Source organism: Hyalella azteca, unplaced genomic scaffold (genome assembly GCF_000764305.2).
Source record: "Hyalella azteca isolate HAZT.00-mixed unplaced genomic scaffold, Hazt_2.0.2 contig1606, whole genome shotgun sequence".
Lineage (NCBI taxonomy): Eukaryota > Metazoa > Arthropoda > Malacostraca > Amphipoda > Hyalellidae > Hyalella > Hyalella azteca.
The window spans coordinates 48675-72214 of NW_025931910.1; the positions used below are offsets into that span (position 1 = coordinate 48675).

Below are 23540 nucleotides of genomic sequence, written 5' to 3' on the forward strand. Positions count from 1 at the left end.
ATGTCGGATCTAGAATGTTTAATTAAATTTTACTTTATATTTAGCTAACATTTTGGATCTCGTCATGCTACTAGGCTGGATCATTCTTGAATATATGAACCCACATTCCCAAATTCCATCCTGCCTGCTAACCAACTCGTGTAAATACTCGTGTAAATCCCATCCACAAGCACGTGAAAATATTCTGTCAGCGCTGTCGATATAGGCACTTATAAATTGTCTGCGAGACTTTGAAAAACCCGCAAAAATACTGTCGGTCTCGCCAATGTAGACGTGAAAATAGTGTCCCTGTAGGATGTATGGATGTGTATCGCGTTTGTACGTGTGAATGTGTGCGGTTATCACGCAACAAGGGCGGCATGGAGTGTAGGGGGTGAAATGGAGGGGGTGGGGGGGAGTCATAATAAGGTGTTCAATAGGTTTCCTTCTCCCCCCCCAACCCTCGTCCGCTGCGGTAGTGGGGGTGCGGGTCTGGGGGGAGAGTTTGTCGCTTGTTAGCTCCAGCGCCCCGTGACTCACGCGTCGCGGGTAACCCCACGCCTGGTTCTTCCTTCTCCCCCCCCCACCACGCTGAGCCCCCATCCCCGCTGGGTTAACCCCTCCCTCTGAGAATCGGGCAGTAAATCGCACGCTCTGATTTACCAGCCTCGCAATCTCGTCAATTTTACTGTCATGACCGTCAGCTATACTTTCAAAAAAAAAGTTAAGAGATCGTTAGTTCATCAGCCAATCATTGACGGCCTTTCAAGCAAAATCCACCAATCATAGATGATTTACCAGCCTCGTAATCTCGTCAATCTTGATTCTGTCATGACCGTCAGCTGTACTTTCAAAAAAAGTTAAGAGATTGTTAGTTCATCAGCCAATCATTGACGGCCTTTCAAGCAAAATCTACCAATTATAGACTAGAAAATAGAGCGTAAGTATTTACGTTCCCTTAGCGACTTGTGAAAGTATGGCCCACCGTAGCAGTGATGCTTGCTGTTGTTTGCTGTGGTGTCGAGGAGTTGCAGGGGATACATTTACAAGTAATCTAGATGTCGATTAGAAAAAAATATCGCGTTGAATTTCCCCATAAAAGAAAGTAAATTCTGTCTTTTAAAGAAAGCAAATCGGTCTCAGTTTTAATTTACTCAGAAAGCCAGGCATTTTCAATTTCCTCCGAATTCTCTCAGTCATTGTAGTCACTTGAGATTAAAGCGTGGTAATTTCTTCGTATTGGCGGTGTGCAGCCGTTTAATAGAAGAAGGAAGTTGGTGAAGTTGGTGCTGGTTTCAGTGATGTTGTTTTATTTATCATTAGTGTTTGAATGCAATAGCGTTACAGCCTGCAATGCAATGCCCCATGCACGCTACCCATGTCACCAGGTCATCTCCCGGGGATGATGTAACTTGGACAAAACATCAGATAACGATACCATAACCGTTTATTTTCAATTTTCAACAACTTTTACGATTAATAATCTAGATATTGTATGATCAACTGATAATTCTGATTGTTTACAAGTAGTAAAGATGGCATGAAATCAATAATCCAGACCGTTTACAACTAGTAAAGATGGCATAAAATCAATAGTCAAGATCGAATACAATCAATAATCCAGATGGTTTACAATTAGTAAAGATGGCATACAATAAATCAGATCGTTTACGAATAATAGGAAAGATTGCCTAGCATCATCAAAACTTGGGACGTGTGGTATGTTGCATGCCCACGGTGTTGCTGCTCAGCACCAAGTGACGCTCAATAATCCTGCCCAGGCTTGCAGTTGTGGCGGCAATTGATTGCTCTGCTTGACATGATGATCGGTATTTGTGTGTGACAAACTGACCCGTTATCGCTGAGTTGTATCGACCTCATGGCAGCGTTCAATATCGCGTGCTAGCAACACCGGGTGCGCGTTTACACTAACTAGTGTACGCCTTCACCCTGACACATGGCGAACACCTGTCGTAGTGACATGCAAGCCTTCATGCGCCTGAACTCATTGATTTGCTGCTAACACTTCGCTGTTGCTGTGTCCTATAGCCTTCGCATTTGAGCACTCAACACAAGCGTCTTGCTTAATTGCCTCTAGGAACTGTACAATTGATGGTTATATTTATTAATATTTGAGGCTATCGGAGCATGAGAGGTTATTCAACAACTGGTAGTGATGCGTTGACGTAACAGACAATGTCAACATGATGCTTTCGAGGTTACGGGCTTGCGATGGGTGATACATTATAGCACGGAGTTACTATGTGTATATGAACTGAATATATGTAACTTCATTGGCTGCGTGTGTGGCGACTTACAATTCAGGTAGGATTAAGCGATGAATTCATATGCTTGGGCAGCAGTGATTTGAATTTATATAATTACATCATCAACATTTAAAGCGTCTAGCGCTGCTCAATAAACTTTTGGTGCATTGTGCACACGTAGAAAATCGTCATGCTCTCGGAGGAGTGTTATGGACGAGGACACGAGTGAGAGGAAAGTATGGAGCAAGACGATGCGACAGGAGGCATGGAGTGTGACTCGTAAGAAGGAATGCATGTAGCAGAATACGAATGAGAGGGCTATGGAGTAATACGAGTGCGAGGGGAGGTATGAAGCTGAGTGCACCAGTGAGGAGGTATAGAGCTGATAACATACGAGTGTAGGTATGGAGAAAGGCTCTCAGGATTGGTGGCATGCTTGGAGCAGACGAGAGAGGGGCGGCATGGAGCAGGCGGCAGAAGAGTGGCATGGAGCAGGCGGCAGAGGGGAGGCATGGAGCAGACGGCAGAGGGGAAGAATGGAGCAGACGGCAGAGGGGCGGCATGGAGCAGACGGCAGAGGGGACGGCATGGAGCAGGCGGCAGAGAGGCGGCATGGAGCAGATGGAAGAGGGGTGGCATGGAGCAGGAAGTTCATCAGCCAATCATTGACGGCCTTTCAAGCAAATTCCACCAATCATAGACAAGAAAATAGAGCGTAAGTACTTACGTTCACTTAGCGAGTTTTGAAAGTATGGCCCACTGTATCAGTGATGCTTGTTGTTGCTTGCTGTGGTATCGAGGAGTTGCTGGGGATACATTTACAAGTAACATAGATGTCGATTACAAAAATATCGCATATTATTTCCCATAAAAGAAAGTAAATTCTTTCTTTTATAGAAAGCAAATCGGTCTCAGTTTTAATTTACTCAGAAACCCAGGCATTTTCAATTTCCTCCGAATTCTCTCAGTCATTGTAGTTACTTGAGATTAAAGCGTGGTAATTTCTTCGTATAGGCGATGTGCAGCCTTTACTGCCACGCTATAGTAGGAAAAGAATCGGCGACAGGCCACATCAGGCCTACACTTCAGCGCCGAGATCACTATGTTATGTTGTGTTATGTTATAGAAGAAAGTTGATGTTGGTTTCAGTGATGTTATTTCTCATCAATGTTTGAATGCAATAGCGTTACAGCCTGCAATGCAATGCCCCATGCTACCCATGTCACCAGGTCCTCCCCCCGGGATGATGTAACTTGGACAAAACATCAGATAACGAGACCATAACCGTTTATTTTCAATTTTCAACAACTTCTACGATTAATAATCTAGATATTGTATGATCAACTGATCATTCTGATCGTTTACAAGTAGTAAAGATCGCATACAATCAATAATCCAGATGCTTTATAATTAGTAAAGATGGCATACAATAAATAATTCAGATCGTTTACGAATAATAGGAAAGATTGCCTAGCATCATCAAAACTGGGGACGTGTGGTATGTTGCTGCCCACGGTGTTGCTGCTCGGCACCAAGTGACGCTCAATAATCCTGCCCAGGCTTGCAGTTGTGGCGGCAATTGATTGCTCTGCTTGACATGATGATCGGTATTTGTGTGTGACAAACTGACCCGTTATCGCTGAGTTGTATCGACCTCATGGCAGCGTTCAATATCGCGTGCTAGCAACACCGGGTGCGCATTTACACTAACTAGTGTACGCCTTCACCCTGACACATGGCGAACACCTGTCGTAGTGACATGCAAGCCTTCATGCGCCTGCACTCATGGATTTGCTGCTAACACTTCGCTCTTGCTGTGTCCTAGCTTTCGCATTTGAGCACTCAACATAAGCGTCGCGCTTAATTGCCTGGGCCTATAATTTCAAAAAAAGTTAAGAGATCGTAAGTTCATCAGCCAATCATTGACGGCCTTTCAAGCAAAATCCACCAATCATGGACAAGAAAATAGAGCGTAAGTACTTACGATCACTTAGGAAGTTTTGAAAGTATGACCCCTGTATAGGAACTGTACAATTGATGGTTATATTTACCAATATTCCAGGCTATCGGAGCATGAGAGGTTATTCAAAACCTGGTAGTGATGCGTTGACATAACAGACACGTTTAACATGTCAACACTTAATAGTGATGTGTTGATATAACAAACAATGTCAACATGATGCTTTCGAGGTTACGGGCTTGCGATGGGTGACGCATTATAGCGCGGAGTTGCTATGTGTATATGAACTGAATATAACTTTATTGGCTGCGTGTGAAGCGCCTTGCAATTCAGTTAAGATTAATCGATGAATTCATATGCTTGGGCTGCAGTGGTTTGAATTTATATAATACATCACCAGCATTTAAAGCGTCTAGCGCTGCTCAATAAACTATTGGTGCATTGTACACACGTAGAAAATAGTCGTGCTCTCGGTGGAGTATTATGGCCGAGGACACGAGTGAGAGGAAAGTATGGAGCAAGACGACGCGACAGGAGGCATGGAGTGTGACTTATAAGAAGGAATGCATGTAGCAAATCACGTACGAGAGAGGTATGGAGTAGTATGAGTGCGAGGGGAGGTATGAAGCTGAGTACACCAGTGAGGAGGTATAGAGCGGATAACATACGAGTGTAGGTATGGAGAAAGGCTCTCAGGATGGTTAGCATCCATGGATCAGACGACAGAGGGAAGGGGTGGCATGGAGCAGAGGGGTGGCATGGAGCAGAGGGGCGGCATGGAGCAGAGGGGCGGCATGGAGCAGATGGCAGAGGGGCGGCATGGAGCAGAGGGGCGGCATGGAGCAGAGGGGCGGCATGGAGCAGACGGCAGAGGGTATTTATAATGGCGGTGTTGGCAGACAGCTCGTGCGCGGTGCCAATGAAGCGCTGCCGCATCAAGCAGACGCGATAATGGCTGCCCGTGAGCCTGTGTCTTCACGCTGCCTTCCTCTGATTATTTATCCTTGATCTGACTGCGTGATGGAAACCGAACGCCTAACCACCGACATTGCAGAAAACAAAATCGCGCAATGAACAATTTTTTTACGAATTTTGCTGGGTGTTTGTCCTCGAGAACTTGAAATCGTACAATGCACGATTTTTTTGCGAATTTTGCTTGGTGTGTGTCCTCGAGAACTTGAGATTCACATTTGGTTCGAGTTGGCTCGTTCATTGATGAACCGCATTAGTAAAATTCATGATCGCGTCAGTTTGTAACACGATTGCGTCTGGCTATCACGTTAATTGTCGTTAGAATCAGTGTCACGTCAATACGTATACTGACCTCTTGGTAAATGAGGCTTCGCTGGTAAAAAGTACAGGTATTATTCTTTCCAGTTGAATGCGTTCCTACCCTTCTCGTCCCCAGTTGCCCCAGTCAGAATCCTGTACCTGGGAGATGCGCCGTACCGGTGCGAGTAATGCTGAATCTTTGACTGCGCTAGGGTGTTGAATCCTATGATGGGGTCCTGAATCCTATGACGGGTTCCTGAATCCCATGACGGGGTCCTGAATCATATGATTGGGTACTGTATCCTATGGGGTCCTGAATCCTATGACGGGGTCCCGAATCCTATGGCGGGGTCCCGAATCCTATGACGGGGCCCTGAATCCTATGATGGGGTCCTGAATCATATGATTAGGTACTGTATCCTATGGGGTCCTGAATCCTATGATGGGGTCCTGAATCCTATGATGGGGTCCTGAATCCTATGATGGGGTCCTGAATGCTGTGCGTCGACTGTGTGTGCAATCCATTCGGCGAGTAAATGGTCACGAGCTTGATTCTTAAAGCACAAAAATTGTGTATTTAATTTGTCTTGTCATCATCGTGGTGTTGCACAGCGAATTGGAGACAGTTGTGAAGTGAAGAAAGACTTGCTAGTGCATGTCAATTCTTTCGATTTTATTACATCACTTGAATTGCAATTATCTATACCTGAACGTAAAATCATCGAAACGTGTTTGTTTTTCTTGCTATTTTGGCTTGCCGAATTGAGCGGTGTGACGATATCGCGTGCCAAGGTTTAAATAAATTTGCCCTATTGAAACATTTGTGTCCAAGAGTGACGGAAAATCAATAATGACAATTAAACTAAACCTGAGATTATTATATAAAGTATATCTGAGCACAGGAGTGGCTTGATCGGTATTGGCCTTCAACACGATGAGCTCCCTACTGAGAAAAGTAATCTGTATTAATTCCCGTATTAATACCGAATCCAATATTTCTCACGAGTCATATTTCAGCAGAACAGTAATACAGAACAATAACATATCTGAGACTACAAGTGAACATTATTTGAAGCATACCTCTGCATTCTGCAGGTGCCGACTTCCACCATCCTGAACTTTGCAATTAAACCCATGCAGCGCAAAGCTGCATAAGGTCGCAAGGAAGTCCTGAATCTGTTTACCGAAATATTCTAATTAGATTCAGCGAGCTGTGATCGAAGTGACTGTTGAATAATTGAAAATTAATTGAATAATTAATAATAATTGCAAGGTGATTGAGGTGAATGTCATGCTGAATTGTATATTGAAGTTGAATTGAAGTTGTATAAGTGCGCTGAATTGAGCGGTGATTGAAGTGACTGTCGCGCGTATTAGTTGTATAAGTGCGCTGAATTGAGCGGTGATGGAAGTGAATGTCACGCGTATTAGTTGATTAAGTGCGCTGAATTGTGCGGTGATGGAAGTGAATGTCACGCGTATTAGGTGCGTAAGTGCGGTGATAGAAAGACTGTCACGCATATTAGTTGAGTAAGCGCGCTAAATTGCGCAGTTACTCAAGTGCCAACACAGTCGCGCTCGTATTATCTGTCGCAGTATTGGATGTGGACAAGTAGGTTGTCGGTGGCATGTCGCTGACCCTATACACTTGAGCTGCCAAGACGATGCGGTCGCAGCTGTCAATTGCGCGCTAATATTTACGTTGCCAAGATTTGCATGACGACCGCCCGAGTGCCGCTTAGTGCTCACCGTCATCTGCAGATATTAGAGCATCTCTGCCGAACGTTAAGGCTTTATTATGCGAACTTTGATCTTCGTGTTACCTTACATTGTATTCTCATGTGAGCTGTAAACATTCCATTTCCAAGGTCATCTTTCGTCGTTTTTTGAGAACATTTAAGGTGTGCGAGCGTAGCTGTCCCAGATCTTTCCTAGTTGTTTCCTTATAATATTTGAAAACCAAATCAATTGTTAGTGTTGTCATCCCGGTCTATCACTTTGCAGTGATCTTTGAACACTTCGCAATGATTAATGTTCACTTATGAGCGCTAATAACTGTACTTATTGAACTTTAATCATCACCGAAGACTGAACGCTAACCTGTTTCCTGTCGTCCACAGACCGGCGTGGTGATCAAGAGCGAATGTGTGGGCGTGACTTGTGGTGGGACTGTGCCCTGTACCGCGGCCTGTGCTGATGTGGCTGGTGCTAAGCCTGGTGCAGGGTGTGGAAATGCTGGTGCGCCAGCTGGTTCAGCATGTGGAGCAGGGGGTGCTCCAGCAGGCTCAGCATGTGGAGCAGGTGGAGCGCCAGGTGGTGCAGGATGCGAGGACGAGGAAGACGACGAGCAGCTGTCGCAGCTGGCGAGGCACCTCTCGCAGATGAGCGAGGGACAACTCGGCCAGGCCGGCCTCCAGGTATTGTCGTCAACTCGTGCGCAACTTAGAGGGGGAAATGAAAAAAAATTGAAATGGTGAAAAAAATGAAATTTGGCTATTTTGGTTTTATTAACTTCATTAATGTAACTTCACTCCATCAGTAATGTAACTTCGCACTCCATCAAGGCATGATATGCATCGTTACTTCATATTTCTTGTTTTTCAATACTAACTCCATTCTATAAGTTTACCATCTAACATGTTTCATCACTTGAGTTCGATCATCATTTGCTACTTGTACTCAAGTCTGCCATCTCTAGTAGGGTTGCAAGTACTATTAACTTGAGTCACCCCGTTCATCAGTCCCATAATTCCCCTCTTTTCATTCCTCTACTTGGAAGTGTTCATCAATACCCGAGACAATAGTTGTTCTGTCTCGGTGATCTTCTCACCGACGACCGAGCGATGTCTTCTATGCATTAATATGTTACAATTGTAGCGTCCTGCACTCACTCATACAGTGAGTTTGCTTGTTCTATCTCAGTTCATGTTATTCACATTATCACATTATAAAATTTTTAACCTCAAATATTTTGCGCAGGAACTCGACCAAGAAGACCTCGCCGCCCTCTTGCCTGACATCACCACTGCCCCTGCAGAAGACCCCTCAGCAGCTCAGGTGTTCCAGACGGACGGCTCCGTGCCACCGGCGAGACCCTCCAAGAGCTCGAGTGAACGACCTCGTGACGACGCGGGCGACGAGAAGGAAGACGAGGAACCCATGGACGTGGACCCCAAATCTCTGGACGAGCGGCGCAGGAAGACAAAAAATTCCAAGTGCTCGCAGGAGGAGTCAGCGGGGGATAGCGCCCCTTCCCACCTCGAGCCCTACGCACCTCTCGACTGTAGCGTGTCCAACGTTTCCCCAGACAGTGGCATACAGTCAGTCAACGGTTCCCCCCTCCACCAGGTCATCGCTTCCCCTCACCACCTCTCTCCTTTGTATCCCATAAACTCAAGAACACTTCACGCTGATACTGCGATTCTGCCAGGGGCTTCTCGACCCTATTCCCCCAGTAACCAGTACTCTCCGCCTCCCCCGGTCCTACTTCCCGCCGTTACTCCTCCACACCTTGTATCTTCGCCCTCCTGCTCCCCGCGATATCTCGAGGACGGTAACCCCGTGTCTCCCGAAATGCCAACGCTCAAATGTCAAGTAGACCCTCCCCCACCGTGGGTGTTGGACCAGCAGAGAAGACCAGTTGTTGACCCTAAGACCTCCAGTGATTTGCAGGCCAGCGATGACCAAGTTCTTACTCCTAACGAGGGGCAGCTTAAGAAGAGACCTGCCGAGCTCATAGACGGCGAGCTCTCCATGAGCGACTCAGGTCACCACACCAACGCAAAGCAAAGTGTCAGTGACCGGCCAGATTATGAGCACAGCTCAGCGACAGCCGGTTTGGAAATAAGCGAAGATATAACGGCCGCGTGCCCGGAAGAAAAAGGAGATCGCGGTCCTGGTAGACCGTCCGATATCCTTACAAAGAAGCGACCGCGCGGTCGACCTCGAAGTCTTAAAAGCAAACGCGCACAGGCAATGCAGCACAGCGTGGAGGAGTCGTTACTGGGTGCAGATAAAGCCCCGGGACCGATATCTGATTCTTGCTCTCTCCTTCCATTGGGTTTAGATAGCACAACGTTGTCAGACGTTCCAGGCAGACGAACCTCTTCCAAGCACGGCCGGAAGAATTATGATGACGGTGACCTGGACGCTGATACCCGCACCAACATTTCCGGTGTGCCTACTGACGGTCGTATGAATGACGTTAGCTACAACACGAGAGTGCGCACTCCAGCTCCTGACGCTCAACCCAAAGATTCACATTTATCGCACGAAAACGTCAATCCAGCAGGAAATGATGGGACTAAAATCAAGAGAGGTGTTGGTAGGCCCAGAAAACTGCTGAACTCCCGCTCGATCCCGACGATGAGACCAACAGCCGCGTTGAAAAATTCCTCACTCACTTCACTGCTTTAAACACCGCCCGTTCTGTCAAAACTCGACGACTTGCTCAAGCTGAGGATGATCCAGAGATGACGAGACTCGCCAAACTTGCACAAATCTTCAAAGATATTTACGATAAGTTAGTAGCTTCCAGAGACCCCGTGGAGGACAAGCCTCTTGCGTCTCCATTCATGAGTTTGCCTTCCAAAAAGAAGCATCCTAACTACTATGTGAGGGTCGGCGAGCCCATTGATCTCACTATGATCGAGAAAAACATACTGACTGGGACGTACAAAACAGCCGAGTCTTTCGACAGTGACGTGATGCGACTGTTTCATAACAGTTTACGGTACTTCGGACGCAACACACCCACGGGACGACTTGCTGTGGGACTGCGGCGTGTTTACAGCGAGTGCAAGCTTCAGTTTAAGCCGCTGCTTGAGGAGGTGCTGGGGCCAGACGGTCTGCCTGCGCCCTTTGCAGTCTCCCCAACGAGCGAAGGTTCGTTCACTTTGCTGGTTAAAAAGTTACACAGATTTTAACCAAATATTCAGAATTGAAATCCTGTATATTGTGATCCCTGCAATTCATTATTATCTGCCATTGCTCATCATTGCATGCTGCACATTCGCGACCTTATTATCCCTTATCTCAATGCACTGTGAAAAAGAACTAAATCCTTTATGTCGTTTTGATCATAGATACTGTAATTGTCATAGTGATCGTAATATTTGGTTTGCTGTGCAGCCTGCGAGTCGGACGATGAAGACATCATTCGTTGCGTGTGCAACATGCCGCGCGACGAAGGTCTCATGATCCAGTGCGAGCGCTGCCTCGTGTGGCAACATTGCGACTGCATGGGCGTGAGAGGAGCACACGGGTCGTCCCCTTCAAAGTCTCCTAAAGTCAAGCTGGAATCTCTGGGAGATCATGACGCCGCTGAGGCTTCTCATCTGCCTTCAGGTGCGTTGTCGCCCTAATGCGTTGTTGGTGCAGTATTGCAGTTGCTCGCATGACTATTTGGTGTGATGTTGTGATTGCCGGAGTTTTTTCATGTCTAAAAGACTGACATATCGTTACATAATTTCCACAAAAGTTAACAAAGATTATTTCTAAAGTGATATAAAATCTACTACTACTAACAAAAATTTACAAAGAGAGAATTTGGAATCCCCAATTTCGTAAAATTAAACATTAAGGTAAAGGATTCTGTAAGTCAGAGATATAATTTCAATAATTTGGGATTTTTGAAGCTTTAATTCCCCTACTTGAAACTACGCCTCCCCCACTCCACTCTTCAGCTGTTATGGGTTACTCTCCATAACGGCATAATTTATGTCCCCGTGCAGGAGGAAGCGACCAGTACCTTTGCGAAGAATGCTCACCTCGGCGGGTGTCGCCTGAGGTGCCCATGACTCCCCAGCCACCCGACGCTCCCTCCACTGACAAATACTTCATCAGTCTCCTCAGAGATGGACTTCAGGTCAAACAAGGTAATGACTGGATGACGCGTTGCCGGTTAATTTTCATCCGCGAACCTATTATTCATTGCATTAAAAAAAAATTGCAGGTAATTTTCTCATGGTTACACCCGATACATGTTACTTTATTTTACCCGTGCTGGTTTTTCCTGTTAATACCAAAGTTCTTCTGTTTCAAGGCTGGTTTGTTCAGCCGTGGAAGTGAAAAAGTAACATATGCTTTGTTGTTGCAGGCGATAGCGTGTACATCCTGCGGGACCGTCCCCCCCACCGCCCTGGCGAGCGCCACCAGCCCGCCTACCGCAGCGCCAAAGACACCAAGCCTCACGACCTCCTCATCTTCAAGATCGAGAACCTCTGGATTGATCAGAAGTAAGAGTTCCCTTGCATAAATTTCTTACGCAGCTGAGTAATTTTCAGGATATATTTATGTATTTATGTTTATCGATGTATATTGTATTGTACGTATTGTATATTTCATATTGTAGAAAGATATACTCCGTTTTAATTATATTACAGAACTTACGAACTTTTTTTATTGAAAGTGAACTTATTATTCTATTATAATCATGTTGCTGGATTGAGAAACGCTCTGAACTGGAATTTGAAATATTATTTTATTATTATAATATTGCAGAACTGAGAAACTATCTGCATAGATGAGAAATAACAAATTTTACTTGCGGACTGTGTCCTTTAGGGAACAGTTAGAGTCTCAGGATAGGTAAGGAGAGGGTTGGTCATCTCATTGTTTTTGATGTTACTGACCTTCATGTGAATATTGAGATGTAATAATCCGAGGATGGTTAAGCTGTTTTTTTTTTTTATATACGGGAGGGGAACAGTTTCGGCAATTTTTCATGTGTTTGTAGTAATCCAATAGTGCAATTAATTTAATTGTAATTAGTAATTTAATAGATTGTAATTAATTTAGTTGTAATTAGTAATCAAACAGATTGTAATTAATTTAGTTGTAATTAGTAATCCAATAGATTGATTCTCTTGAGTCGCAATTGTTCTGATTTTTCCCCGCCTGGCCACAGAGGGGACAAGTTCGCGTTCGGGCATCATTACCTCCGTCCCCACGAGACGTTTCACGAGCCCTGGCGAAAGTTCTTCCCCAACGAGGTGATACGCTCCCCACTCTGTGACATCCTCCCTCTCGACATGATCGTCAATCACTGCTGGGTGCTGGACCTCAACACATACTGCAGGGGCAGGCCTATTGGTGAGTTGAATCTGGATAAGCACTAGTCACGGGAGGAATCTTAGTCATTAGATAAATTCAGTGGTGGCCACAGTCCGCTAATCAGCTAACCGCCAATTAGCGAAGCTAATTTTTCCTTTAGCCTGTATGCCACACTGATGGCTGGCTACGTCAACATATGTACGTCACCCAATCACGTCTTGTGTAATCGTGAGCCTGTGTCTTCACGCTGCCTTCCTCTGATTATTTATCCTTGATCTGACTGCGTGATGATCTGACGCCTAACCACTGCCTTGATCTGACGCCTAACCACTGCCAGTGAAGAAAGCAAAATCGCGCTATGTACGATTTTATTACGAATTTTGCTAGGTGTGCGTCCTCGAGAACTTGAAATCGCGCAATGCACGATTTTTTTTTGCGAATTTTGCTAGGTGTGCGTCCTCGAGAACTTGAGATTCAGGTTCAAGTTGGCTCGTTCATTGATGGACCGCATTAATATAATTTATGATCGCATCAGTTTGGTAACTGGTTTACGTCTGCCTATCATGTTAATTGTGTTAGAATCGAGTCAGTACGTATGCTGACCTCATAGTGTAATGGTATAGACTCCAGTTCTAAAGAATATTTAGTAATCGAAATTGTTAAAGTAAAAAAAATAATTNAGATGTGTGTTGTCCCAGTCAGAATTCTGTACCTGGGATACGCACCTTGCCGGTGCAAGTAATGCTCAATCTTTGACTGCGCTAGGGTGTTGAATCCTTTGAAGGGTCCTGAATCATATGAAGGGGTCCTGAACCCTATGATGGGGTCCTGAATCCTGTGATGGGGGTCCTGAACCCTATGATGGGGTCCTGAATCCTGTGATGGGATCCTAAATCCTATGATGGGGTCCTGAATCCTATTCTGGGGCCTTTTATCCTATGACCTGGTCCTGAATCCTATGCGTCTACTGTGTGTGCTATCCAGTCGGCGTGTCGATGGTCACGAGCTAGATTCTTACAGCCCAAAAATTGTGTATTTAATTTGTCTTGTCATCATCGAGATGTTTCACAGTGAATTTGAGACAACTATGAAGTAGACCAAAGTCTTGCTAGTGGATGTCAATCCTTTCGAATTTATTACATCACTTGAATTGCAATTGCGATTATACCGAAACGTAAAATCATCGAAACGCGCTTGTTTTTCATGCTCTATTGGCTCTCCGAATTGAGCGGTGTGACGATATCGCGTGCCAAGATTTAAATAAATTTACCCTATTAAAACATTTGTGTCCATGAGTGACTGAAAATCATTAATGTCAATTAACACAAAACTGAGATCATCATATAAAGTATATCAGAACACAGGAACGGCAGGATAGGTATCTGCCTTTAACACGATATTGGTTCCCTACAAAAAAAAAAAATCTGTTAATGTCCCGTATTAATGCCGAATTCATCATTTATCACGAATCTCAAGTCATATTGCAGCAGTACTGTAATACAGTGGGCCATACTTTCAAAATTCGCTAAGTGAACGTAAGTACTTACACTCTATTTTCTTGTCTATGATTGGTGGATTTTGCTTGAAAGGCCGTCAATGATTGGCTGATGAACTTACGACCTCTTAACTTTTTTTGAAAGTATAGGCCCTGTACATTAACATATCTAAGACTATAGTAGAACATTATTTGAACCATACCTCTGCAATCTGCAGGTGCCGACATTCATTACCCTGAACACTGCAAGTAAACCCAGAGCAATGCTGCAGAAAGTCGCGCGTTTATACGTCATCATCCACCGCTCTCTTATTAATACTTGCTTTAACAGCATGGGTTTTGCTGTCTTCTTCTTGCTTCGAGGAAGTCCTCAATATTCTTACCAAAAGAATATTCTTATTCTTACTGACTGTGTCTGTAGTGACTTGAATATTCTTAGTGACTGTTGTGCGTTCAGGCCGGCCTCCAGGTATTGTCATCAACTCGTGCCAACTTAGACGGATATATGAGAAAAAAAATTAAATTTGTGGATAAAATGAAATTCGAACATTTTTGTTTTATTGGTTTATTAATGTCACTTCACTCTATCATTAATGTCACTTCACACTCCATCAAGGCATGACACGCATCGTCTCTTTATTTTTCATATTTTTTAATAAAAACTCCATTCTAAAACATCTACCATCAAACATGTTCTATCACTTGAGTTCGCTCATCATTTGCTACTTGTACTCAAGTCTGCCATCTCTAGTAGGGCTGCAAGTACTATTAACTTGAGTCACCTCGTTCGATTCATCTTAGGGTGACTTGAGTCACCTCGTTCACCAGCTCCATCATTCCCCTCTTTTCATACCTCTACTTGGAAGTGTTCATCAATACCTGAGACAATAGTTGTTCTGTCTCTTGCTCGTCTCACCGGCGACCGAGCGATGTATTTAATGCATTAATATGTTACCACTATGGCGTCGTGCTCTCACTCGTGCAATGAGCTTGCTTCTCATATCTCTGGTCAACTTAATAAAGTTATCTCATTATAAAATTTTAACCTAAAATATTTTGCGCAGGAACTCGACCAAGAAGACCTCGCCGCCCTGTTGCCTGACATCACCACTGCCCCTGCAGAAGACTCCTCAGCAGCTCAGGTGTTCCAGACGGACGGCTCCGTGCCACCGGCGAGACCCTCGAAGAGTTCGAGTGAACGACCTCGTGACGACGCGGGCGACGAGAAGGAAGACGAGGAACCCATGGACGTGGACCCCAAATCTCTGGACGAGCGGCGCAGGAAGACAAAAAATTCCAAGTGCTCGCAGGAGGAGTCAGCGGGGGATAGCGCCCCTTCCCACCTCGAGCCCTACGCACCTCTCGACTGTAGCGTGTCCAACGTTTCCCCAGACAGTGGCATACAGTCAGTCAACGGTTCCCCCCTCCACCAGGTCATCGCTTCCCCTCACCACCTCTCTCCTTTGTATCCCATAAACTCAAGAACACTTCACGCTGATACTGCGATTCTGCCAGGGGCTTCTCGACCCTATTCCCCCAGTAACCAGTACTCTCCGCCTCCCCTGGTCCTACTTCCCGCCGTTACTCCTCCACACCTTGTATCCTCGCCCTCCTGCTCCCCGCGATATCTCGAGGACGGTAACCCCGTGTCTCCCGAAATGCCAACACTCAAATGTCAAGTAGACCCTCCCCCACCGTGGGTGTTGGACCAGCAGAGAAGACCAGTTGTTGACCCTAAGACCTCCAGTGAATTGCAGGCCAGCGATGACCAAGTTCTTACTCCTAACGAGGGGCAGCTTAAGAAGAGACCTGCCGAGCTCATAGACGGCGAGCTCTCCATGAGCGACTCAGGACACCGCAACAACGCAAAGTAAAGTGTCAGTGACCGGCCACATTATGAGGACAGCTCAGCGACAGCCGGTGTGGAAATAAGCGAAGATATAACGGGCGCGTGCCCGGAAGAAAAAGGAGATCGCGGTCCTGGAAGGCCGTCCGATATCCTTACAAAAAAGCGACCGCGCGGTCGACCTCGAAGTCTTAAAAGCAAACGCGCACAGGCAATGCAGCACAGCGTGGAGGAGTCGTTACTGGGTGCAGATAAAGCCCCTGGACCGATATCTGATTCGTGTTCTCTCCTTCCATTGGGTTTAGATAGCACAACGTTGTCAGACGTTCCTGGCAGACGAACCTCTTCCAAGCACGGCCGGAAGAATTATGATGACGGTGACATGGACGCTGATACCCGCACCAACATTTCCGGTGTGCCTACTGACGTTGGTCGAATGAATGACGTTAGCTACAACACGAGAGTTCGCACTCCAGCTCCTGAGGCTCAACCCAAAGATTCACATTTATCGCACGAAAACGTCAATCCAGCAGGAAATGATGGGACTAAAATCAAGAGAGGTGTTGGCAGGCCCAGAAAACATCCCCGACCTCAAGATACGGATGCATCGATCTCAGTTCCTCCTCCACACGCCCTAAACAAGAAAATATTTTCTGATCAGATTGCGCACAAAATCATCAATGAGAAGGTTCGTAACAGCGAGAAATCCGATAAATTATCTGTTCATGGAACAGTGCTTGATGGTGGAGGGACACCACGCGATGACCGTGCGTCTGATGCCCCTTCTGAAACGTCAGTTCGATGTCGTAGTCGCAACGACTCCCCGAATATCCGAACAAACTCCCCCAGTACATCCGAGCACCAGCCCAGGAGCAGAGGCCGAAGAGGCGCGAGAACCGAAGGCATTCCTCTGGAGGAAAGGAAGAAAAAACGGGGACGCAAGAAGGAACTTCCTGCCATTTTCCGCAAAGTTTATGGCTCTCTGGCTGACGATTCAAATTCATGGAACAAACGGGACAAAATTGTTACGACCGTCGCTTGTTCTTCATCAGTTGGCATGACCAACTGCGCCCCTGCCTCAGATACTCTAAATTTGGCTGCAGCTTCTCACTTAATCTGTAAGAAGAAGAAGAAACACCACACGCAATTCAAGAGCAAACACCGTAATATTGTTGACCCTGTTTTTCTGGCTTCATTAGAAGAGCTTTTACTTGAACTCGAGAAATGCACCATCACCAAAGGAGGTGTCAAGCCACCCGTCGGGGCATGTGGCAACGTCGATGCCCCTTTACCCGCCATATTCAGGGTGAAGAAAGGAATTTTCTCCGCTATGGGAGGCAAGAAGAGACGTGCCACAGATAAGCGGACCAGCGACCGGGAGTCCGGCACCGAGGCAGATGCAAAGGAGAAAATCACTGGCAAGAGGAAAAAAAAACTGCAGGAAGCTCCTAAGCAGGAGAGATGGCCATCTGTGCTCGTGCGTGCAGAAGGTTGAGAACTCTTCTTAATCTTCCTTGGCTGGCCATAATCTGCTGTAGTTCAGGTCCTATTTTGCTCACAGGATGATTTTTGTTTTGCCATGTCATGTCCTGTTTAATTTACGTGATCTCGTGGGGAATGATGTAAAGGGAGCGTCAAGCCTCAGTTACTTGGTTTAAGTCAGTTATTTCATTTTTTTCGTTTTCCATCATTATCTGCAGGATAAATACGGTTTCATTTATTGTAGCTCTTGGTAACTATTCCAAAATTTTTGTTTTACGGTTTCAGTCATTGATGATATTCGTATCTGAATTTATTTCTACCATTTAGCCCAGCTTTAATGAATGATCACAAGTTTTAGCTATACATTTTTTTGAAATTCATTTGATTTTATCACCACAAACGCACCTTTAACATGATTTTGTTCGGCATCATTAATATAGAAATATTTGTGACCTTGCAGGGCCGTGATCGCTCTGAAGCCAACGAGCAGCGGCTGCCTCTGAAGAAGCGCCATCGCCATATCTCGACAGCCGTTCCCTCAGACGTCACTCCTTCGTTTTCTTCAACGCCACACACAGCAGCCAACTCTCCTGGTTGCCTCGTAAATATTTCAACTGATCATCACAGTCACATTTCAAGCCACTCTCCCGGGTCAGCCAATAACACAAAGAACTTTGCAGACGTAAATAATCCGTGCCCGCATATCGACGCAAATCATCTTTGTGCTGTAATAAAAGATGTTGATGAAGCCTTGCCTATTACTAGAGGGCCGTCACACTTCACCGAAGAAATTTCCGAAAATAATAGCAGTACCTACAGAGATTTTTCATCACCGTATATTGTCCGGAGCGCTGTTCAACAAAACAACAACAATGATACAAATAAGAACCTTCAGTTAGCGGCATCTGAGCTCTCCAAAGACTTGACCCATACAAGTTTTTGTGGCGACTGTCCTCCAGCACCACAAGATTTTGACGATGCTCACAAAGTTCCCTGCGACGCAAAACTAGTTGTTGGTTTAAAACCAATAAATGTTACTTCAACGTACTCTAGTGAACATTGTTCGGAAACAAATAGAAATTCTGCTGAACAACTTCCAATTCGCGTGGAAACCCCGAGCACTTCAGTACCGTATGATACCTCAGATCACGATGCTGTCAACTCATCGATGTCTTCGTGTTCCGTCAACGCCCGGAAGCCAGAGATCCTAACGCAGTCTTTGTCCACAACCACCCCGAAAAAACGTCACCGCCTGGAAGCTGAGATGAGGATCAGCTCCATCTCCGCCCAAGAAGGCGCTGCTATCGATGGATGCAGTCCTGCAGCTTTGCCTCTTCTTGATGAGGTACCTGCCGTCGAAGCTTGTCCTGAATCTCAGCCATCTGGAAAAGGGAAAAGCAGCTTGCCACCAAGCAGTCCCACCAAAACTCGAAGTAGCAGAGGAAGAGATTCGCCTAAAGATTATGGCGAGTTGGTGCGCGTTAAATTACCTCGAATGGCGAAAGCTTCAAATGAAGGCTCTCCTGTAAATCGTACAAGTAGTCCTACAAAGTTACCCTGTGACAGAGTCACAACCCGTCTGTCGAAGTCTCCTAGCGTTAGCCCAACGGCTTCTCCAGTGAAACGGCGTTGCGAGTCCAGAGCCAGCACGGTCTCCACTCGATCTCGCTACGACACTCCAAGTAAGCCTGGAACTCCAGACCTCATTGCTGACACCAACGTGTCACCTGAGAGCATCGCCCAGGATATCATCATTACTGATGGCATCTTAGAGTCTGCTAAACGCCAAATTGATTTACTTGAATGTAAAGTAGATTTATCTCCTTTGGAATTGCCAATCCAGCAAAATTTAACTATTCCTATCAATTCTTCGTCTATGAAGGAGATTAATAGTGTTGTGACAAATGAAGGTACTCATTCAGATAGTGACATTGCAAGTGAGCACGAACCCCTACGAGAAAGCGATCAGAGTGGCTTCATGTCTGATAAAGAAGAGCCCAACGAGGCGCTGAAGGAGCGATCGAGTCCGCCGCAGAAAAGACTCAAGAAAAAACGAGAGCTGCGATCACCAAAACAGCTTGCTTTACGGGAAAGTATTGTTCAAAGTTTGCCAGAAATTGATGAAGATGAGAAGGATGTTCCATCTCTTCCTTTCAAGAAGAAGCACATAAAGAGAAAGCCAAACAGAACTGGATTCCCTACTGTGAAGAGAAAGAAGAAACCCCGAGCTGTTACCGACGATGAGGAAATGGATTCAGCTGCTGATGCCGAGACACTTCTACCACTGACGCAGCCTATGGAAGTCGAGGATGGCTTCAAGCGTCAGATTCCTATTGAAGAAAAAAGTCTGGTCTCAGTTGTGCCGGAGGTTTCAAAGCAACGCATGAGAGGCAGACCAAAGAAAATGCGTCCGGCTGTTACGTCATTTGAACATGATGGATCACTTAAATCACATGAAAGCGAAAGTGACATCCTTGACAGGTTGTCTCCAGCAAGGACGTCCCCTCTCTGTAATTCCCAATCCAATGATGAAGAGACTAAATACACAAAGACTGAAACTAGTAAAGCTGAAATTCTTGATGCATTGCCGAATAGCTGTCCTAACGACCCCGCAGATGAAGATGAGCTCCCTGACATTTTGCACTCCAGCGAAAATATCTCACCAGGATTCCCTACTGTGGGCGATCACCGACTACACCGGGACTACACCGGGCGATCCTCTAGTCTGCAGAAAGATAGCAAACTTAATGATGAAAAAAATTTACCAACCACTGAAGCAAATGATGTTTCTACGCCGGATTTAAGTCTGCTACCAGAAACAAAGACTGAGGAGACGATTTTAGCTTCAGACAAAAAGGACTTGGTAGAAGCAGGAGGCATGAATACATCAGGCATAATCAGGAGCGGAGGAGGCGCTGTGGTGAGCCGTGGATGGTGTGCGGGGCCCCTGCTGCTGGGTGGGGCCAGGACCAGGAGGAAGAGAGAACTCATCTTAGAGGAATTATCTAACCCCACCCTCAAGAGGAGAAGGAAGCTACTGCCCCCGCAGCGTGACCACCGCTCCATCGTGAGTATAGAAAAGCTGGCTTAAATTGTTGCGGTGAGCTTTTATATGTGGCACGTGAAATCTTTCACGTATTTCGGACCTTCGGTTCAGGACTAGTAATTAATCCAAATTTTGTGGAAAATTCAACGAGAGAATTTTTTTTTTCGCAGGTACCTCTGGAGTCTTCTGAATTACACACTGCATCTCCGTGCCTACCTGACCCATTGCTTGCCGAGTTCGCTGGTGACGGCGCTCCTGCCGAGATGACAGAAGGCGATGGCAGCGGCACCAGCACTGACGCTGGCACTGGAGGTGGCACTGTGAGCAGCGAGCCTGCCAGCTGTGATGAGAGCACCCGTCCCTCGCACGCCAAGCGCCGCATACCGCGCTGGAGGAAGAAGTACCTCGTGGCGGGACTCTTCTCTGATTACTACAAGCAGGACGAGTGAGTCGCGACCTCCATTGTGAATTGGTGACTGAAAAAAGTCACTGTGAGCTGCTCAAAAAGTAGGACAAATGTTATCGAACAACTTCGTGGAGACAATGTTGGCCACAAATCTTAAACAATGTTGATCAATAATGTTGCTTATAACCATCGTAAAGCAAGGTTTATCTTTGAACGTACTCCCGATTCATCTTCCTTATCCCCATTTTGCTGAGAATTTTCATATGTTACAGACCGCCTCCTCGCCGCAACGGTGATGTGCTGGCGATGGTGCGCAACCACAAGTCTGCGATGTTGGCGACCAGTTTGATAGAGAGGCCTGCATCGCAGTCTCCCTTGCTGCCCCCTCCTTGCTACTGCAGGAAATGGCTTAGGGAGCGCCTTATCGACTTCAAGCTTCCTTATGACCTCTGGTTCCTGCATACCTACAACTTCCTCCCCGGCAGGGACCTCGTGCCTTCATGGAACTACAAGAAAGTCAAGTCCAGTGAGTATTGTTCTGAACAGAAGAGACTCTTTGTAATTCATGTAATTTCAGAGTTGATGATCGAAAGCAGCAGAGAAAAACTCACAAAAATCAAAGTTAAAAATTCTCACGAAATCTTCTTGACTATTTTATCAATTCAAAACTTACTGCTTAACGCAGTGGCGTCATTGGCAGTATGTTCAAGATACTACACTGAAGTGGACAAGTGAGTGGACTTTGCTCAATAATGGGTTTTCAGCACATTTTAAATTAAGTCATGCATTTTTTATCTCTGTTATATCAAGCTTCAGCTAACTGACCTTTTGCCACTCAATTTTGCTCTGTGCATGTAACTAGTGTTATGTTTCCTGCAGACATTTTTTACGACGTGAAGCCGAGCCCTTGCGCTGCTGAGAGCCAGCCCTGCAACTGCCGGCGCCCTCAGGACGCCGCGGCGCTGGGTTGTGGCGACGACTGCATCAACCGCATGATGTTCATTGAGTGCAGCCCTCAAACCTGCCCCATTGGTGACCGTTGCTCAAACCAACGTATCCAGAGGCACCAGAGCCTTAGTTGCCTCATGCGCTTCATGACTCCCAACAAAGGCTGGGGCATTAAAGTCACGCAGCCCATCAAAACAGGGACTATCATTCTTGAGTATGTGGGGGAAGTAGTGAGCGAGAAGGAGTTCAAACTTAGGATGCAGACAACCTACGCCAACGACACCCATCATTACTGTCTTAATCTTGACCGCGGTCTTGTGATAGATGGCCACCGTATGGGCGGCGATTGCCGTTTCGTTAATCATTCGTGTGAACCTAATTGTGAGATGCAGAAGTGGGGAGTGAACGGCCAGTACAGGATGGCTCTGTATGCCCTGCAAGACATTCCCAGTAGCACATTAGCCTGTATGCCACACTGATGGCTGGCTACGTCAACATATGTACGTCACCCAATCACGTCTTGTGTAAGCAATCACGTCTTTTCTCACACAAGACGTGATTGGGTGACGTACATATGTTGACGTAGTCAGCCATCAGTGTGGCGCACCGGCTAAGGTAAAAGTTAGCTTCGATTATTTGTGGCTAGTGGATGAGCGGACTGTGCCCACCACTAGATATATTGAATGTTAATTAAATGGACACTAGCCATTACGGATACTATACTAATGGATATTAGTCATTGGTCTTAGCTTCAACCTTTACGAATCGTTACCTTAGGCTCTATTTAACCTTGCCGTCAAAACTGGATCGCTGGTAATGCAGCTGCAGCCTGCTTCATTTCATGGGACGACAGTCATTGCTTACCGTCTCATGAAGCTCGCTTTCTTCATAGAGTTTTGAAACATGAAATAACAGGCCAATGTTTTTCCTGGAATTTTATTGTGTAAGATATGATATTTCTGTCATGGTGAATAATTTTAACGAATTTTTTATTATTAGCCATTATTTTTTATTTGTGACGAGTTAAATTTTCGCTTTACTCAATGTTTGCATCTACTAGTCAATGTTTCATAAGTGTTCGTAACTCGTGCTTCGTTTACCTTAATGAATCTAAGATTAACTCTGTTCCGCTGTCCTAAATTTGGTTCTCATGAAAAAACTTTCTCGATTTGTCTCTCTCACTGTTTAGTTTGCCATTCAGGGTTGCAAAAAATTGAATTAAAGCATATGTTCCGCAGTGTTAGCATAATTCAAAATTTTTTCACTTATTATTTATCACACATATGATTGTGCATATTTAGACGCTGTAGCTCTACTCGTTGTTCCAGCTAAGATCTCTTGGCAAAACATGTTGATAATTTTATAAATATATCTGACGAGGTAAATTTATGTGTTTTGCGCCTCGGTGTTTTGCAAATCCTTATGCTGTCCTTCCTCACTTGCGCAGAGGCGCAAGAGGAGCACGTGTACGTTTGCGAGTACCGCGTGGATAAGAGCGCTCGAGTCTTCAGCAAGATCAGCAAGCCCAAGTATCCGATCTGCACAAAGTCTTTCGCCTTCATCTCCTTCCCCACCAGACTCAAGCCACAGAGGACATACACGGTTTGTCTCTTTTTTATTCCAACATTATATAAAATCACCAAGTTCTTTTAACTATTATTCTCCCAAAGTCATGCATGGCGTATCTAGACTTATTCGTGGTCTTTATATCTAATTTTGTTATGTATAGTGCATTGTTGGTATCTGTTAGTAGACGGTTTGCCTAAAATGTGTAATGTTGGATCTC

The 23540-nt window shown here is 45.5% G+C and overlaps 1 protein-coding gene across 1 annotated transcript in view; it reads left to right on the plus strand.

The window, feature by feature from the left end:
* LOC108666567 overlaps positions 1 to 22233 on the plus strand; it is a 50540-nt gene extending 28307 nt beyond the window's left edge. The window contains exons 3-9 of the mRNA XM_047883231.1: positions 7599 to 7895; positions 8458 to 9796; positions 16433 to 17349; positions 17815 to 20421; positions 20571 to 20845; positions 21079 to 21332; positions 21686 to 22233. Of these exons, the coding sequence (XP_047739187.1) occupies positions 7599 to 7895; positions 8458 to 9796; positions 16433 to 17349; positions 17815 to 20421; positions 20571 to 20845; positions 21079 to 21332; positions 21686 to 22233 (6237 nt within the window). The remainder of the gene's footprint in view (positions 1 to 7598; positions 7896 to 8457; positions 9797 to 16432; positions 17350 to 17814; positions 20422 to 20570; positions 20846 to 21078; positions 21333 to 21685) is intronic.
* Positions 22234 to 23540: the final 1307 nt, after the last annotated feature.